At 40.9% G+C, this 19,616-nt stretch overlaps 1 protein-coding gene across 1 annotated transcript in view; it reads right to left on the bottom strand.

Moving 5' to 3' along the window:
• ZSWIM7 (zinc finger SWIM-type containing 7) overlaps positions 1-19,616 on the bottom strand; it is a 299,161-nt gene that overhangs the window by 19,910 nt on the left and 259,635 nt on the right. The window contains exon 5 of the mRNA XM_082247590.1: positions 7,236-7,340. Coding sequence (XP_082103716.1) covers positions 7,236-7,340 — 105 coding nt within the window. The remainder of the gene's footprint in view (positions 1-7,235; positions 7,341-19,616) is intronic.

The raw sequence follows: 19,616 nt of genomic DNA, 5'->3' as shown, positions 1-19,616 counted from the left end.
CCTCAGACACACCTACATTTCTGACACTCCTGCCAAATTCTCTTTACATTTTAATAAAATATTTTTAGCTTTAAACAGGAAAAATGCATGAGAACTTTGTTCATGGGTAAATGGTATTCACCTGAGGCTCTGTTCTCCATCTCATACTTTGGCTTGCATCTTTTAAACATTCTTCATAAACACTTCTATGGGTGACATTTGCCACATGAAGGTGAATGAAGATAAATGAGGTTGCCAATGCAGAGCTTAAGGCCCCTTTCATGCAAGCATCCCCGCTTTAAGGAATTTGCTTGCTCAGCGGGGGATCACTCTGCTGATCCCCACTCAGCAGGCAGATAACAGGTCTATGTCAAAAAAGCCAAGGAATTTCCAGTCACAACTTACCAATCAGCCTGTGACCAACCAAATTAACCTATCTAACAGTATGTGTTAATAACAGGGGTTTAGTTGCACACATTTGCAAATACATGCGTAAGCTGCAGGCCCCAGCAAGGCACCCTGATATCTGCAGTCCCTAACTCAAACTTTAAAGAGTCAGCGGCATTACCTGCCTGGTTAAGCAGTGGCAGATTTTGTGAACTACAAAATCGGCTAAATGGAATTACTACTGTCAGGTAAAACAGTTCACATATTTATGTTTTAACAGTTGTTTCCAAAAACAATTTGGCATGCAGGTACTGCCACACACTGTATTCAACTCCAATGTCAGGTAAATAAAAAACTGGCTTCAGCTCAGTTCCCAGCCCATGGTTCATGCCCCTCTGACGTGTTTCACCCACATTGGGCTTAATAGTAGAGGTAATTTTGGAGTGAGATGTGCTCTATCTCTGCCAGCACCTGAATACAGAGTGCAAACCTGGGAGACTGATACTGCAGCCTTGGAGGGATATCACACGATAGGCAAACATGTAAGGGCAGCTAGACGGGTGACTCGAGACACAGAGCCACAGCATCATATGGATGTATCTGCCGATTACCTGCTACTTAAATGTGAGTTACTATTTTTCTTTTAATAAACTACTTGAAAAATACTACACCAGAAGAGCCTCTCTTGTCTGTACTCCACTTGGAGTTTTTAGGATACTACAGTCTCCATCTTGGATATACTGCAAGAGTGCCAGAGGTTTTTCACATGCTGTATTTTTACAGCAGTAAGGTAAGGGTGTAGTACACCCAGGAGAATTACTTATTCACCGCTCCATCTTTGGGTGCTGGAGCCACTTTTATGGTTGTTCACTGAACACATATTGGAGATCACCCAGGATTTCTTGCACAAGATTCACTTGAAATAACTTTTTTATAAATATTTTTTTAAATATATTTTTTAGAGTGCCAAGTTTTTATACATTCTGTCAACCATCTACTGTTTCAACATCACCATCTATTTTTATCCTAATTTATTTTAAATTATTCACATTTTTTGGCACATGATTCACCCGATTGGACTGTTGATTTATGTTTGATCTTTTAGATGATCTAGTGATTTATTGTGTCACTCATCTACTGCTTCACCACAATTAATTATTCACTTCCAATATTTATTATATTGCTTTGTTATTTATTTATTTATTGATCACCAGGATTGTAAGCACTCCATTTCTAGATTTGTTTTCTTCACTTATCTATTTACGTCATTTTCTTATCCTTTTTTTGATAAACGCAGCTTCACTCTCAATCATCTACCGATCTGTTATGGTATTTGTGAGTTTCAAAAAACGGTTACAATTCTCAGCATGCTGGGATAACAACTATCACATTTGCTTGTGCTCTCAACCAAACTATCAAACCATAAAATGACTGGTGTCATAACTAATCACATGTTCAGCTATGGGAGTTGCAGATCAAACAGAAGCTAAGATGGCAGCTTCCTTGGCTGAAAAGGAGAGGAGGGTTTAGTTCTGCTTTAACTGAAACGTCAGAGAATATAGCATATGTGGGACAAGAATAGAGTCTCATTACTGAGAGGAGACCTCATCATTGGTGTACCAGAACATCACTGGTGTCTGCCATTGATTTAAAGAGGAACTTAATCCCCCCCTTTTCTTTTTTTAAGCCACTTTCACCTGTTTTGTATCTTTTACTTCTGTAATCTGCTGATCAGCTGCCTCTCCTAGGGTCCTGTGCCTGTCCCTATCAGTCTAAAGGAGCAGGCTGCCCTTTCCAGGTTCATGCAAACGGCTTCCTATGTTACGCACCAGATACTTCCACCTGTTGCTATGTGTCCCTGCTCCTGCAGTCTCCTGGGATATATGACGTATGGAGACAAAAAAAAAAAAAAAAACTAGCTTTTACTTTGGGAAGTGCATGGAGGTGTAGTCATTTAGGGTGAGTATTAGTCCATTTTAGTCTGTTGGTAATCATCAGTGAATTTCAGTTCTGGGAATTAGAAAGACCCCCAAAATAAAACATACATAAACGCTTCCCATATGCTCATGAATTTCATTTGAATATTTACCATAATTCAGGCTTTTATTAATTTAAATCCATATAAAATATTGGGCTTTATTGTTTCTGAGAACTGAAAATGCAGACATCTGTTTCTTTTCTGAGGCTACTGTGAGCTGCACTGTACATAAACGGCAGTTACAGTCAATCAAAACAAATTCCAGTTATCATTTTTTCTGTACACACAGATTTAAGATATGAATGAAATAAGAAGCAGTTACGTGATGTAGTCTATAAAAAAAAAAGGACTTGCATGAAGGGCTGGTACTATATGACAATTTATTCTTCCTATAGACAGGAATGTTTTCTTGTGGGGTCTTGGATGAGTTTAGTTCCCACATATGTGGCCCCTTTGTTGTATTTTATAGTTATTTTGTGGCAGAAATAACAATACGCCATCTGTAAGGATTTGTTGTTTCATATATATGGTTCACTGGTTCTCTGGGATCCAGGCTCCAGACAGATGACATACTGCAGCTGGACTTTCTCTTCATGGCTACCATTATGTTTTAGGTTGACACAAATGGAGCTGTTATTCACCCTGTCACCATAGCAACGGCTGTCAATGAGGCCAGCCAAATGGCCCTAATGAACTCAGATTTTTCTTTTAACTGAGCATTTCTTAATGTCTTACTTATGGCATTAAATTACACTGATATTATACGCAGGAAGAATCTGATGTCTGAATGATGTATTCACGTTAATTCTATATTGATCAAGCCCTTGAGCCTGGATTATTTTCTATATCACGTGGAAGAGAATTATTTCATTAGCTTGATGCTTATTGCCAGGCACGGCATAGAGCACAATATTAACAAATTATAACAGGTTATAACAAAAGAGCTATAACATAACGCCTTAGGCATACAGAGGTAAAGGACATTAGGTTTTAAAGGCACAAAATCAAACTTCTAAATATAGCCTGGCGGTTTCAATAATGGGAAAGTACAGAACAGCAGCAGACCAATGTAAAGAGTGTTTTATTTATAAATGTTTGATGCTGCCAGGTTGTATACTACATGAACACTGTCATTCTTGGAAGAGGTATAGTATGTGAGTTTATGAGGACCTCCCAAGCCCTGACAATCTCTGGCTTTGCTTAGTGAAGCCTAAACAGGAGGCTAAACTGCCCTATCACCTGCCTCTTTTAGAGGTTGAATAAGCTCTTTGAGCAGACCTCCCAAAATGTACACCTTTGCGGTACAGCTATGCTGAGCACAGAACTCTGTCCCTACCACTTTGTATATGGAAATCCTTGGTCCAACTGTCAAGCTTATTACCTTTTGTGTTCAACAAGCCCTACTATCATACTGGTCAGCCACAGCCAGTCCCATATCCTCAGAGATAGGCATTGCACTCTACCACTTTATAAACGGAAAGCCTTGGACCAACTGTCCAACTCGTTACCTCCTACACTCAATAAGGCCTTCTACCAGTCAGGTTAGTCACAGCAAGTGATCTACCCCCTGAGAGACAGACATCACATCTTACCACTTTGCACACAGAAAGTCCTGTACCAACGGATCCACGGACACTAAAACATCAACATCATTCCTAGCGGTGGGGTTACTAGTTTGTGGGCCTGCAGTATGAATCACCAAGCATCTACATGCTTTGAATTAGGTGTTTATTCACAATACCCATGTCTTATCCATCCAAAAAGTGAATAATTCATCTGTACCGTCCCTTTGGACTATGTCTTTTAAAGGATCTGTAAATAAATTAAAGATCAAGACAATGTCTGCCAAGTCCAATCGATATTGGGACCCAATAAGGTTACATGTGGAATAGAAAATTGACCTTATCATTCTGGATACTTGGGTCTTCTGTTTAATGTACAAAACACCCAGTTATACAAGAGGCAGAGGAGTGCTCGTCCAGTTGTTTTTAATTATTGGTAAGGTTTAAAACAGAGGTTTTAAACCTTTTCAACACTTTCCAGTAAAGAAAAAAGTTATGTCTGGCCATACCTTAAAGAGACATTGTCACATTGCTCATTCAGTGCCCACACAGAATCTGCATATAACCCACCTGCATGCATACTTAACAAGCCACACTCCCTCACATGGTATACATCCACACCTGTCTGATCTCCAATACTGATGCTGTTGGAGCTTGGACATGGAGATGACATCATGTCATCCCTGATGTGAAGTGTCTCTGTGGAAACTTGTGTCCATTCAGCCAAAAGAGCATTGGTGTTCCAGTTTATCCCAAAAGTGTTTAATTGGGTTGAGGTCAGGGCTCTGTGGAGGCCCCTTGAGTTACCCTACACCAAGCTTGTCACATAATTTTTTTATGGAGCTGGCTTTGTGCACAGGGTCACAGTCATGCTGGAACAGAAAACGATCTTCATGAAATTGTTTCCACAATGTTGTAAGTACAGGAATGTATAAAATGTCTTTGTACTGCATGCTGCAGCATCACCAGTACCCTTTACTTTAAACAACTAAACTAAATAATTTGGCGGGTGTCTATATACTTTTGCTATATAAGTGTAATGGCCAGGTATCCACAAGCATTTGGCTTTTTAGTGCCTACTTCAGTTTTCTTAAACTTGAACAATACATGTATGAAGAACTGCTTAATGAAAAATGTTATGGAATTAGTGTTAAGCCATTTGTATTACATAGAAGAAAATCTCTTCAGATAACTTTTCAGAAGCTGTTCACCCATTGCTTCAGATATGCAGGTGTCCCACGGATAATAATCTACAACAGCACATGGCAAAGATGTCTTTACTGACAATGATAAAGAATTATCGTCATAGGTTAAAAATACTTGTTAAATCCCTCAGGGGACCAGGTTCTATCCAGATCCATGCTTTGGTTACCGAGCAAGTATGGTGCCAGTGACATCACAGGAAGAGAGGGAGTGGTGACAGTGCACTGGAGGACGATCCAGTGGCATTACCGAAGGAGGACTGGTGACAGTTCAAGAGGAGAGGGTCCCGTTACAGCACAGTAGGAGAGGCAGTGGTGACAGTTCAAGGGGAGAGGGGCCAGAAACAGCACATTGGGGAGAGGGCACAATGGCAGCCCTGTCATTTACTAATTCAGTGGGAGAGGAGGTCACCAGTGCAATGTTCCTGTATAGGTGTTTGTGTTTATAGGAAACACATATACAGGACTTTCGGAGAAGCCAATTATGAAGGGTTACTAACGCTTCTGTTGTAACACAGTTTCCAACCACAAGTCTTACCCATTCTCCTCTAAGCACTTTCTCCCACTACTAGAATCTCTATGTGCCAGATCATAATGCAAGCCTCAATTGCAATCTGCAGTGCACAGTCTGTCCACTGTTGCTTCCCATAACCACAGCTCATTCCTGATCTCACTTGTAAGCTCTATTAACCTACCACAGGGGCTAACAGAGGGTTTCACCACCAGCTGTGTTTTGGCTGCCCAGCCAACCGGTTTCCAATATTTCAGTAGTAACAGTGGTCTCTGCTTGCATACATCTACCAATATATGTTATATGTATGCCACGTGCTATGCTGTACTTCTCTCATAGGAATGCCCATAAATTGGATTTTAGCCTAGGGTGGAGCTGTCGCACATCACAAACAGAATTAAAAATGTGCTTTTGTGCGCAATGTGGACACAGATCAGAATAGGCCAAGTGCTATACGACCTGGTCCCCTGGTGGAATCAATAAAGATTTTTCATTTTTCACAATACTTCTTTAATAAATAATAGGTATGCTCTTGGTTGTGACTACATAAGTCACTGAACTGTTTTTAGGACCCTGGTCTATCAATTTGCAATGTCTTTGGGACAACATGTCACTTAACCATCTGAGCAATAATGTATTGTGAGACTCTAATTGATTTTAAATGTTTAACAGCAAATGTGTTGTACATATAGGCAGGGCCGGGACAAGGGGTGGGCAGAAGGGACGGCTGCCCTGACCACTGTAGTATCATGGAGGGGGCACAACAAGAGGACAAGAGGGGGGTATTTGTGTTGGGAGGGGAAATTTGGAGGGTGGCAGAGGATAAGAATAGGAGGGGATATTAGGAGGGGTGCTAGGAATGATGAATTGGGGGGATTTGTCTTGGGAGGGGGAACATGGGAAGAGAATTTGTGCTTGGAGGGGGCGGGGAATTTGGGGGGTTTCTGCTAGAAGAGGTAATGTGGAAGAAGGGGGAGGGAAATCGTGCTAGGAGGGATGATTTGTGCTAGGAGGGGAAATTGGGGGCAAGGAGTTTGTGCTAGGAGGTGGGAATGGGATGGGGAGGGGAGGAATTGTGCTCGGAGGAGAAATTTGAGGGGTAGAGGATTTGTGCTAAGAGGGTGGTTTTTTTTGGGGGGGTGGGGTGGGGGGGATGTGTGCTAGGGGGATTTGGTGAGACAGAGAATTGGAGCTTGAAGGGGGATGGGTAAAGATTTGTGCTGGCAGGGACAGATTTGTAGTGGAAGGAAGGTGAATTTATGCTTAGAGGGTAAGCATGCAAATTAGTGCTCAATTTCTTTTTTTTGGGGGGGATTTTTGCTGACATATAATGCTCATGGGGGGGGGGGGCAGTTTGTTATGTTTACCTGGGCTCCAGATGACCTCGTCCCAGCACTGCATATAGGGGAAGATTTACTAAAAATGATACACATAGAATCTGGAGCAGCTGTGCATAGTAACCAATCAGCTTGTTCTAACATCAGCTTGTTCAATTAGGCTTTAACAATAAAACCTAGAAGTTTATTGATGACTATCACCAGATTCTGTGTGCACCAGTTTTAGTAAATCTCCCCCATAGGCTCTACATTGTCCCCTGGTATACATATATCACTTACCAGCATGCTGTCGCTTCTCCTGAGCACTGAGAAAGTGAAGGCAGGACAGGAACAGTAGTGGCATGCCTTGTAGCAGGTGTACAGCTTACCAGAGCTCCCTGTAACCTAATTAAAGACAACAAAATAACCAATCAGGCAGTGCTCTATATACAGTATATTAAAGAGGAGGTTCACTCTGGGGAAAAAAAACTAAAACTCATCAGCTACAAATCCTGCCCTTTACAGCCGACTGCCCACCGCACATGCATAACCACGCTGTGCTTTGTTAATGGTCCTGCAGTCTTCTGGGACCTGTGACATGTCCCAGAAGACTGCGGAAAAGGAGGGGGAGAGGAGAACTTCCGCTCAGATTGCATAGGATAGACTAATTTCCCTAGTGACCCTAATCTCCCTATGCATTTTGCCAGCTTTCCCTACAACAATTTTTTAATACACTGACACTTTGGCTGCTCTGCGGCCTTCTTTTAATAGTGAGGGTGCTGGCTTATCTAAAAGCCCCCTTACTGACCCTTCTAAGCCAGCTGACCATAGTTCAAAGGCTATGCTATGCATTTAATAAAATTCTCCTGGGCAAATTGGCACATAAATTTAATAGGACTGCGAATCCCAAACCTGCAGGATTTGCCTTGCAATCCAACACTGAGCATAGAAGAGGAATGTGGAGATAGCGCTTTAAAAAAAAAAAAAAAACAGATCCAACTGTATGTGTTCTAACAGAAGCATGAAAACCAAACTGAACTTCTGATTAAGTGCTACTATCCATATCTCCACTCCTCTTCTTTTTGAGGTTATTTATTTAATGACATTTATTTGCCATTACAAGTGATAATCTACCTTATAGACACTAAAGGTTCTACGACCACAGTCAAGCAAGGGTGATCTAAACCACCCAGAGATATGTCTGTTGGCTGGCCCCTAAATATGCATGCTCAAGCTCACACAAGGGCATGTTTAACCCATTCGCTGCCAGGGCCATTTTTGCATGTTATTTTTTTTAGCACACATGCTTAAAAATAATTTTAGGCTTGAAGATTATATAAAACCCCCAAAACATTATATATTTTCTGAAAGCAGACACCCTAGAGAATAAAATAATTGTAGTTCCAATTTTTTTGGTCACATGATATACACGCAATAAAATTAGGGCACATGCATGCAATAAAAAAATAAAAAAATAAATGTTTTGTAAAACATAAAAGATGAGGTTGCATCGAGTAAATATACACCTATATACCCAACATGTATTTAACAAACTTTACATTTGCATGCGCCCATGAAATGGCGACAAACTTCAGTACCCTATATATTCCATAGGCGACATAAAGGTAATCCGTTTAGTGTTACGGAGGAGGTCTGGTGCTAGAAATATTGCTCTCAATCTGGCGTGCGTGGCAATATGTAACGTGTATTGCTATTAGCGTTTTCATGCAATTTTTTTGCTGTTTGGTTGTACCTTTTAATTTTTTACAATTAAAAAAAAAAAAATGTATTTAACTTTTAATTTTTTTTGGTGACAGGTTCTCTTTAATGAGACAGCTAGAGTCTAATAGACCTGGATGTCTTCCCTGTGCTGTACAGAATGTAAGGCATGGCAGACTGCATTGCATTACATTCTTTCCCAGGTATGCTGGCCAGGGGACACCGAGAGGACGACCTGGAAGTAAAGTCAAACATGTTGCTTTTCCGGTCAGCACCAAGGAGGGCAGGAGAATGAATGTGTGCCCACTCTGCTCCCTGCCCTATACCCGGTGGCACTTTGCTATATCAGTCTTGGGCCTGCAGATGGGCAAGCGGAGCCCAGAATAAATGGGGGGGGGGCGCCATTACTGGAGGTGTGTGGAAGTAATCGGGCAGCAGCGCAGCCAGCCGAATGCTTCCATCTGACAGGCAGGAGTCTGCTTGTCAGATTTACACACAATCCCAATGGCTGTAGCCACTGGGATTGTGTGTAAACCCCCCCCCCCACTGTAAGAGCCGTATGACGTACAAACCTGGCAGGGAAAGGGTTAAAGTGGTTGTAAACCCTTATATATACCCAGTGACTAGCCTCAGATGATACACAGAAATAAAACAAATCCTCCTACATAAGTTGGACCTGTTTATCTGAAGCCCTTTCTTCTCTACAGCCTTCTAAAACCTGCAAATTAAAAGCTGTTTCTCAGCTCCATAAGCCAGGAGGTAAGGATCTGACATCACACAATGCACAGGATTGGGAGAAGAGCTCAGTGTAACCCAAGACCTGAATGGAGGGAATGGACACCCCCTACATAGTCTCATAGGTAAACATGCACAGCTGAGGCTGGCAAAAGTAAACCAAGTCTTACAGGTGGACCCTGTGGACGAGGTGGATGGGGATTTTAGTGCGCCCAAGAGTATCAATTAGATACAATACAGATTATAAAAATATAAATTTTATTGAAGGCAAGATAGTAAAAACATCACGAGAATACAGTATCTAGAAGTTGTATTGCAGCACATCCTGTAATGTGATGGCTCAACGCATTTCACCCACACTTTGGGCTTCCTCTGGGTCCAGATGTGTCGCGGGCCAGCCTAAAGTGTGGGTGAAACACGTCGATCGATTGCATTACAGGATGTGCTGCAATACACCTTCTAGATACTGTATTCTCGTATGATGTTTTTACTATCTTGCCTTCAATAAAATTTATATTTTTATAATCTGTATTCTATCTAATTGATACTCTTGGGCACACTAAAATCCCCATCCACCTCGTCCACAGGGTCCAGGTTTACTTTTGCCATTTTATTCTCAGGGGACTGTGCTGGCATTTTTCTTTGATAGATAATTACTCTCCACCCAATTTCCGTATATGCACAGCTGAGGCTGTCAATCACCTTATTTGTGCTGGAGGAGAGACAGGCCATCTTCTGGGATTATCTGGAGTCCATTTAGACTGTCAGAAGTCACTCACCAATTAGCATTTGGCTCCCAGTGGCCTATTTAAACTGCTCTAGTACTGTGAGCAGTTTCTGAATGGTCTTCAGCTTGTTCCCGTGGTTCTGAGACCTGATCTGTTGTTACTCCCCACCTGTGTATGACCCGGCCTGCCTTTGGACTTTGCCTCTGCCCGTGCTCCTGCTCTGTTGCTTACTACCGCGACCTTGGCTTGCTTAAACGGATCTGATCTGCCTGCTTACCCTGTACCCCGCTGCCCGGCTGTTATCGACCTTGGCTTACCTACTGGACTTGCTTGCTTGCTGGTTCTGTACCTCACTGCCCGGTTTCTGCTGGCTACTGCTCCCACGCTTTGGTGCCAAGCTGCCACTGCACCCTGTTCCAAGGACTGCAACTACCAGCTGTACCCACCTATGGAGTGAACACCACCAGCTAGCCGCTACGGCACTCGTGCCACTCCTTGCCTTACACTCTCTGTTCCCACCTTCAGGAGTGTCAGGCGGGAGGAGCAAGAGAGGCCTCTACAACATTCCAGTCTTCACCAGGTACGTGATAAGATCAGAGCGGAACCACACTAGGTGCTTTGAATTGATGCAAGTATACACTATAGAGTGATATGTTTTGTTAATTTTTCATTTCAGAGGTGAGGTTTACAACCACTTTAGGAGAACCGAAGAGGCAGGAGAAGGCTCATCTGCAGAGAAAGTACCACAAATAAACAAGGTTGTTACACCCATCCAAAAATGTTTTTCTCCCTAGTGCAGTCAGCTAGTGAGTGTTGTTTTATATTAAGTGTCATTCATTCCTGGAGAAGATGAGCTTTGCTAGACATGCCAAAGATGCAGTACCATTTTTTTTTTTTAACCTAATGTTCAGGTGTAAACCAATCATACTATTCTGAAGCAAGCTTAAAATGTATCTAACATCAAAGTTTTTATACTTTAAAACCAGAGAACAACATCTGGTTGGGTACTATATGCCACACCTCCATTCCTCTCCCAGTTAGTTATTATGTGTTCTGAAATCCATGCACTATGTTAGCTGATTTGCTGTTCTATGTGGATGATATTCAGCAATTATGGTCTCAGCTCATGTCACACAGAGAAACTCTTCTTTCCCATTTACCATCCCCAGGGGAGCGGGCGAGGAAATGTCTGACGGTTTACAGCTGCCAAATTCTAATTCTGACCACTGGCAGGAAGACAAGTCTTGTTCTGCATATGGTGAAAAATGTTTACAAGCAGATCGGTCTGCACAACCAAAGCAGACAAAAGCAGCAGCCGCCCAGTTTGTGGGAATGTAGTACATGACTGCAATACCTGGTTTTGTACAATTTCATGATTTTGCAGACAGCCAAACATTTTATCTGGAAAATCTTGTATAGCTTATAATGAAAGGATTTTTTTTTTTTTTTTTTAGAAAGGAACTCGTCATTTAAAATAGCAATTTACGGGAAGCTATTTCTATTAAAATACTCAAATTAAAACAGTTTGGGCATACAAAGACCAATCTGAAGTGATCCACATGTCATTTATAGAGCATAAAAGAACTCCATCAAGCATGATGGGCATTTAAACCGGTTTTATACATTTCAGAAAAACAACTAATGTGGAAATAAATGTACTGATTATAAGGTGTTCTAACAGTCAAACACATGAGGTAAAACTGTAATTCACAGACCTGATGTATGAAAGTGTCAAATCCCTTTTTCCTCAACCCCCAGGTTGATTTATAAAAAAGAAACCTGCACTCGAAAAGAAAGGGTGGAATCTAAAAGTTTTAATCAAACTGATTGTTGATAGTTATCAATTAAAGAGGCGCTCCAGTCTCCCCCCAAAAATTAAAAGTCAGCAGCTAAAAATATTATAGCTGCTGACTTGTAATATAATGACACTTACCTGTTCAGAGGTCCAGCGGTGTCCTCAGCTGAGCCAATTCTTCATTTGTCTTTGGGTGCAGGTGCCAGCATCTTAGGTAAGGGGCTTCACATTGCGTTTCTTACTGCGCATGCTCGAGATGTGCTGCGCTTTGAGAATGGTCCCACAGTCTTCTAGAACATGTGGTGTGTCCCAGAAGGCTACATGGGGGGGGGGGGACATCTACACATATCCCTGCCAGGAAATGAGAGTAGGTACTTGTCAAAACCAGGTACCTGTCCCCCGTACCCCAAAAAGTGACAAATATGTTAGTGGAGGGGGGGGGGGGAGAATGCAAAGAAGTGGAACTTCCCCTTTTGGGTAGATGTGGCAGTGGAGGGGGAGGGGGGTAATGCAAAGAAGCAGAACTTCCCCTTTTGGGTAAATGTGGCGGGGGAGGGGGGGGAGAGAGCAAAGAAGCAGAACTTCCCCTTTTTTGGCAAATGTGGCAGTGGAGGGGGAGGGGGGGGAGAGCAAAGAAAAGCAGAACTTCACCTTTTGGGTAAATGTGGGGGGGGGGGAGAATGCAAAGCAGCTAATTTTTGCGCATGCATAGATTGACAGTAATCTTTTAGGAATACTATCATGAAATTGTATATATGGGGTAATGTATGTGATAATAGTATATTTATTATTTTCGCATGTCCTAATGTATTTTTTTTTTTCCACATTAAAATGAAAACTAAGCTGTCCATCAAAAGCAAAAGTGCTAATAAATGGGAAAAACTGCCAGGGGTGTTTAAAGTGTAGCGATTGTCAAAATGTAAAAACAAATATTCAATTCGACATTGTATTTCAATTATTTTTAGCCTATTACTATTATTCTAACTGATCTGGTAGTTTCAAAACTTAGTTGGTGTGGCTCGGAAGAAGAGGAACACCTTGAAACGCGTCAGCCCACGAGGGTCTTCAGTTTCTGTTGTATCTGCACATGTTGATGCATTTGGATGGAACATGCTATCTATGGAGAGCTTTACAAAGCAAGATACAAGTCAATAGTTTGGAAAATAGAATCCTAGGAACAACCTAATCAACATACCTAAAAATATTCTATGTCAAAGGAGAAGATCCATATGCTGCACATTATAAAGCAGACCCATGTGCATGAAATGAGATGATTGTCAGCCTCAGCCCGGACTCCAGTCAGGCCATGACCCAGACGTGTTTCGCTCTGCCCCTTGAAGCTTACTCATGGGGATGGGAGATCTGAGCAAAAGGCGGTGTTTACAAGAGCATCATTGGCTGTCATGTGATTGAAATGGATGACCCAAATGAACAAAATACACAGGTGTTTCCAAAACAAATGAATCTCCAGATAGCAGCGATCTGGGTCATTATACATAACACCTGGAGGTGCCCCTATCCTACATTAAATCATTAGATATGGAAGGGTTGGGAGACAAGGATTTCGGGCACTTATCTTTCATAAAATTAAATTTTATTAAACACAATCTTTAAAAGCATCTAATAATACAAGCAGATGAAGAATCTACATTGAACATAAGACCAAAAAAAAATATGGTCGACAGTATACAATACAAAATTTCATGAGGTACTAAACCTTCATATAGTATGAAAACATTTGTGTACAAAACAATTTATATTATGCACAGATCCAATGTGGTATACCTCAAAGCAGACAAGACCTGCCGGCGGACACCTCGATACTCAAGGTGCCAGTCAGCAGGGTCAGCTGAGATTTACAGTAGATACATAGTGTACATTACTTGTGACAATTTGCTCAACATGTTTCGCCTTCCTGTTGAAAGCTTCATCTGGAGCTTAATGTTTGCTTTGTCTGTACATTGTATATTCTGAACTTCTTTGATAGCATAACGAGGAGGACTAAGAGACGGTCACAGAGCTCATATATTGGGGAACCATTATTCACATGGAGTATAAAGACAAATACCCCTGTATGTTTGTGTTGATCCTGCAGGATAATCTATTTAGATAAGGGTAAGTAAACCTGCATTGTAAGTGGCAGACACCTGTTGAGCTGTGTTGTGTCATGAAAGTCCTCCCCGGATGGGGAACCGCCGCCATCCGGGGAGGACTTTCATGACACAACACAGCTCAACAGGTGTCTGCCACTTACAATGCAGGTTTACTTACCCTTATCTAAATAGATTATCCTGCAGGATCAACACAAACATACAGGGGTATTTGTCTTTATACTCCATGTGAATAATGGTTCCCCAATATATGAGCTCTGTGACCGACTCTTAGTCCTCCTCGTTATGCTATCAAAGAAGTTCAGAATATACAATGTACAGACAAAGCAAACATTAAGCTCCAGATGAAGCTTTCAACAGGAAGGCGAAACATGTTGAGCAAATTGTCACAAGTAATGTACACTATGTATCTACTGTAAATCTCAGCTGACCCTGCTGACTGGCACCTTGAGTATCGAGGTGTCCGCCGGCAGGTCTTGTCTGCTTTGAGGTATACCACATTGGATCTGTGCATAATATAAATTGTTCTGTACACAAATGTTTTCATACTATATGAAGGTTTAGTACCTCATGAAATTTTGTATTGTATACTGTCGACCATATTTTTTTTGGTCTTATGTTCAATGTAGATTCTTCATCTGCTTGTATTATTAGATGCTTTTAAAGATTGTGTTTAATAAAATTTAATTTTATGAAAGATAAGTGCCCGAAATCCTTGTCTCCCAACCCTTCCATATCTAAAAATACACAGGTGCTCAAGCAAGCAAGTGGATCAAAATGGCCACAAACATAAAAGCTGCTCTCAAACATCAAGATTACTATACAGCAGATATAAATCAAAGGAAAAATGGAATAACAACACTGCAAAAACCTGAAAAACAATATTGTTGGGTTATTCATTTAGGGTAACCGATGTAATTATTATTATTAATTTATTAATTTGAAGTGACCGATGTATTTAGCCACAAAAAAAAAAAAAAGAAAAGAAAATAAAAAAAAGAAAAATGTAAGTGTAGCTGCGTGTGTCAGCCTAGTGAGCAATTCATAAAACCAATAAAGTTTATTGAAAAAAAACATTAAAAACAATGAATGTATATGCTCTAGAACAGAATCAAAAGTAATAAAAGTACAAGACACCCCAAACCACAGACATAATGGGAGCTCATTAGCGATCAGTTTGTTAAAGTGGAAGTAAACTCCCCTGCCCAACTTTACTGCATGCAAAGCATTTTACAATCACTTGCGATTTAAAAGTAATACAAACTGCCCTGTTTAAGAGAGATCACTGTGACGTCACTCGCGCATGCGCGTTTTGTCCCTCACTTACGGCACACTCAGCAAGACGTCAGTCTGTGCATCTATGTGCTGTGTCTCTGATTGCATAGCTCCACCCATTAAAATCGCACAAGATCCCGCTGTTCTTGAAACACCCCATGTGACCAGCTATGTCACAGGGGGTGTGAACAATGACATTCATGGTTAACACAGGGAGGATATTTACATGTGTACTCTTATTGGTTTGCTGGGCTTTGTCGCCAAGGTAACTGTATACTAAAAGGAGGCTTGGTTAATGTTTACTGAGCATGCACAAGATTTTGGCTGTGACAGAGAGGAAAGGGCAGAAGTACAGATGAGGCTGGAATCGGAAGGCAACCACAAACATGGCGCCGGCTGCAGCCAGAAAAGATAAAAAAGAAACCAAGCTGCACAAACAGTAGGAAAGATCCTGTAGGGCTAATTTATATCCTGGTGAGTTTAGAAATGTTATACATAGTGGCAATATGATTACTGGGAATATTTCTTCAGAGTTTACTTCCTTATTTAATGTGTACCATCAATGACTTAAAGCAGCGTGTGCCATCTATATATAGATTAATCAATGTATTTGAAGAGAAATGCATTAATCAATCCTACCTTGATATGACCAAAAAAAAAAATGTATGGTACATAAAAAGGGGTTTATACATAGGAGAGAAAATAAAGGATACAAGATAGATGGTGATTGCACTAGGATGGCACACGTAGATATACATGCATTTTTCTTTTCATGTTATGTTATTTTTTCCATGTGCACAAATACATCGGTCACTCCAAGGGGTGGAGCGAAACTCATTGGGGCGTGGCCTGACTGGAGTCCGGTCTGAGGCTGCCATTTATCTCAATTCATGCACATGGGTCTGCTTCATGATGTGCAGCTTATGGATCTTTCCCTTTGACACTTCTGCAGCTTGAAGCTAGGGTGAGCTGCCTGTCCCTGCCTGCACTCACTTCGGTCTAGTTGGACTTTCTCTCTACCTGAGGGGCACCTAAATTTTGTCTTTTTAAATATATCCTATGTTTGTGTAATTTGGTAAATTTACATTTTATCCCAAAGGACAAGGGAATTATCAGTTTTATATAGAAAAAGAAGATTTTTAATAGGTTTAGAAAGGATATTTTACAGTAAGAGCTGATTGATTTTGTTCTTCAATTGATAACACCCTATATTGTAAATATTAATGGCCAGCCACATGATTTTTGGACCAGAGAATTGAACGGACTGCATTAGGGAAATTGGGATGGAATTCCTTCTCTTCTTATGTGGCAAAACTGGCAACAGTTGACCTAGGTTTGTTAGTTGTTTTTTTCACTGTCTTCCTCTGAAACAAAACTAGTTCTGAGATCTCCACCTTGATGGACATCAATCATTTTAGCCTTATTACCTATGTAATAACAAAGATAACTCAGTAAACGCCACACTTAACAATAGATTTAGTTGTACTCAGGACTTCCTCCAGTTCTGAAGAAAAAGGTGAATGTCCTTGCATGAACCTGGCCAGAGATTAGGACATGTGGTTGCAGATAGATAGTAAAGTAGCAAGGCTTAAATCTATGTTCCCTCTCACCAGGTTTGCTGCCTACATAAAAGGGATCCAAATATACCACATCTTTATAACAAAGTTGACTTGATATTTGCACAGGAAGCAATTAAAATGCATGAACTGTGTGATACCAACAAAAATATTTATTAAACCTTATCAAGCGCCACTACCCAAGAACCTGTTCTACTACACACCCTTGTGAGACATAAAGATAATTCAAAAGCAAGTATCACAGCCCTATGTTCCCTCTCCCCAGGTTTGCTGCCTACATAAAAGGGACCCAAATATACCACATCTTTATACCAAAGTTGACTTGATATTTGCACAGGAAGAAATTAAAATGCACTAACCGTGTGATACCAACAAAAAAAAATATTCATTAAACCATATCAAGCGCCACTACCCAAGAACCTGTTATACTACACACCCTTGTGAGACATAAAGATGATTCAAAAGCAAGTATCACAGCCCAATGCAGGTGTACTAACCAGTGTCAAAAAAATTTCATACATTCATTTGTATACCCCCTGAGGGTTGCAGGGGGAGCTCAAATTTTTATTTGTAGTCTATGTATATTACAGTTTGTCCTTTGATCTTCCCGTGGTGCTGCAGAGACTTCTCATCTCTTACAGTCAACATAAAGAGCCACTTGCTCAACACTTCACCTCCAACATGAAAACATCTTGTATCCTTTTCAATAAATACAAGGCATTCTATAATTGGACAGGGATAGGTTGTGACATCATCCACATCTCCTCTCCACATTGTCCAATCAGAAAATGCCTTATATTAATTGAAAAGAATACAAGACATTTTCTAAATGGATGAGGTGATGCACAAGCAACCTTCTTTCTTGCTGTATGAGATGGGAAATCAAGGCACTGACAGAAAATCAAAGGATACTTTGTGGGGTGGATTTACTAAAACTGAAGCACTCAGAATCTGGTGCAGCTGTGCATGGTAGCCAATCAGCTTCTAGCTTTAACTTGTTCAATTAAGCTTTAACAAAAAACACCTGGAAGCAGATTGGCTTCTATGCAGACCTGCACCAGATTTTGCACTCTCCAGTTTTGGTAAATCAATCCCTGTATGTTTACACTGATTAACAATGAAAATTTAAACATCCCCTGCATTCTTCTAGACTATACATGTGAATCATTACAGGAAACTATGCTGGCCAAACTAACTTCTGCTGTTGCGGAACTACACATCCCAAAAGGCATAGTAAAACTCTGAAATTCACAGGCATGACTAGGCATGATGGGAATTGTAGTTCCTGAACAACTGGAGGGCCATAGTTTGGAGACCCCTGCTTTAAATGGTCTCTCCACCCTTGACACCCACCACAAGAAGAGTAAGTCACAAAAGGTAATTTCCAAAGAAGCTGGCTGTTCAAAGAGTGCTGTATCCAAGCATATCAATAGAAAGTTGAGTGGAAGGAAAAAGTGTGGTAGAAAAAGGTGCAAAAGCAACAGGGTTAACCATAGTCTTGAGAAGATTGTGAAGCAAAGGCCATTCAAGAATTTGGGGGAGATTCACAAGGAGTGGACTACGGCTGGTGTCAGTGCTTCAAGAGCCACCACACGTATCCAGGACATGGGATTCAACTGTTGTGTTCCTGGAGTCAAACCAATCCTGGATCAGAGACAACGTCAGAAGTGTCTTACCTGGTCTAAGAAGAAAAAGGACTGGACTGTTGCTCAGTCGTCCGAAGTCCTCCTTTCAGATGAAAGTAAATTTTGCATTTAATTTGGAAATCAAGGTCCCAGAGTCTGGAGGAAGAGTGGAGAAGCACAGGAATACAAGTTGCATGAGGTCCAGTGTGAAGTTTCCACAGTCATTAATGATTTGGGAAACCATGTCATCTGCTGGTGTTGGTCCACTGTGTTTTTACAAGTCCAAAGTCAACACAGCCCTCTACCAGGATATTGTAGAACACTTCATGCTTCCCTCTGCTCACCAGCTTAATGGAGATGCTTATTTATATTTCCAGCAGGACTGCCCACACTGCCAAAAGTACAAATACCTGATTTAATGAACATAGTATCACTGTGCTTGATTGGCCAGTAAACTCGCCTGACCTAAACCCCATAGAGAATCTGTGGGGTATTGTCAAGAGGAAGACAAGAGACACCAGACCCAACAATGCAGACGAGCTAAAGGCTGCTATCAAAACAACCTGGGTTTCCATAACACCTCCACAGTGCCACAGGCTAATCGCCTCCATGCCACGCCGCATTGATGCAGTAATTAATGCAAAAGGAGCCCAGGCCAAGTGAGCGCATACTATACTGTACATGGACGTGTGTGTAATGATTCTATATAATATGAGTTTCATTTTTTTTATTGAATTACTGAAATAAATGTACTTTTTGATAATATTCAAATTTTTTGAGATGCAATTGTATTTTTCCAGGTGTTTCACTTCATCTTTTTATGATTTGCAAGCTTTATTAAAAAAACCACTGCACTAAAAGTAAACTGAAATGTGTCATATGGCTTTATAAAATAATTCCAAACTAAAAGTAGTAGGGAAACAGCTATTATTTCAGTGCCTCTATTATAATTATTATATACAATGTCTATAGCTACAGAGGAAAAAAAGGGCTAATTTTACCTACTTCAATACAGGGCACTTATGCCCCCTTCCTACCCATACCAATTTTCAGCTTTTAGTGCTCTCACACTTTGAATGACAATTACTCAGTCATGCTACACTGTACCCAAACAAC

The sequence above is a fragment of the Pelophylax lessonae genome (assembly GCF_965119305.1).
Source record: "Pelophylax lessonae genome assembly, chromosome: 2".
Taxonomy (NCBI): Eukaryota; Metazoa; Chordata; class Amphibia; order Anura; family Ranidae; genus Pelophylax; species Pelophylax lessonae.
Note: the sequence above shows the minus strand (reverse complement) of the source record. Positions and strands in the feature narration are given on the sequence as shown.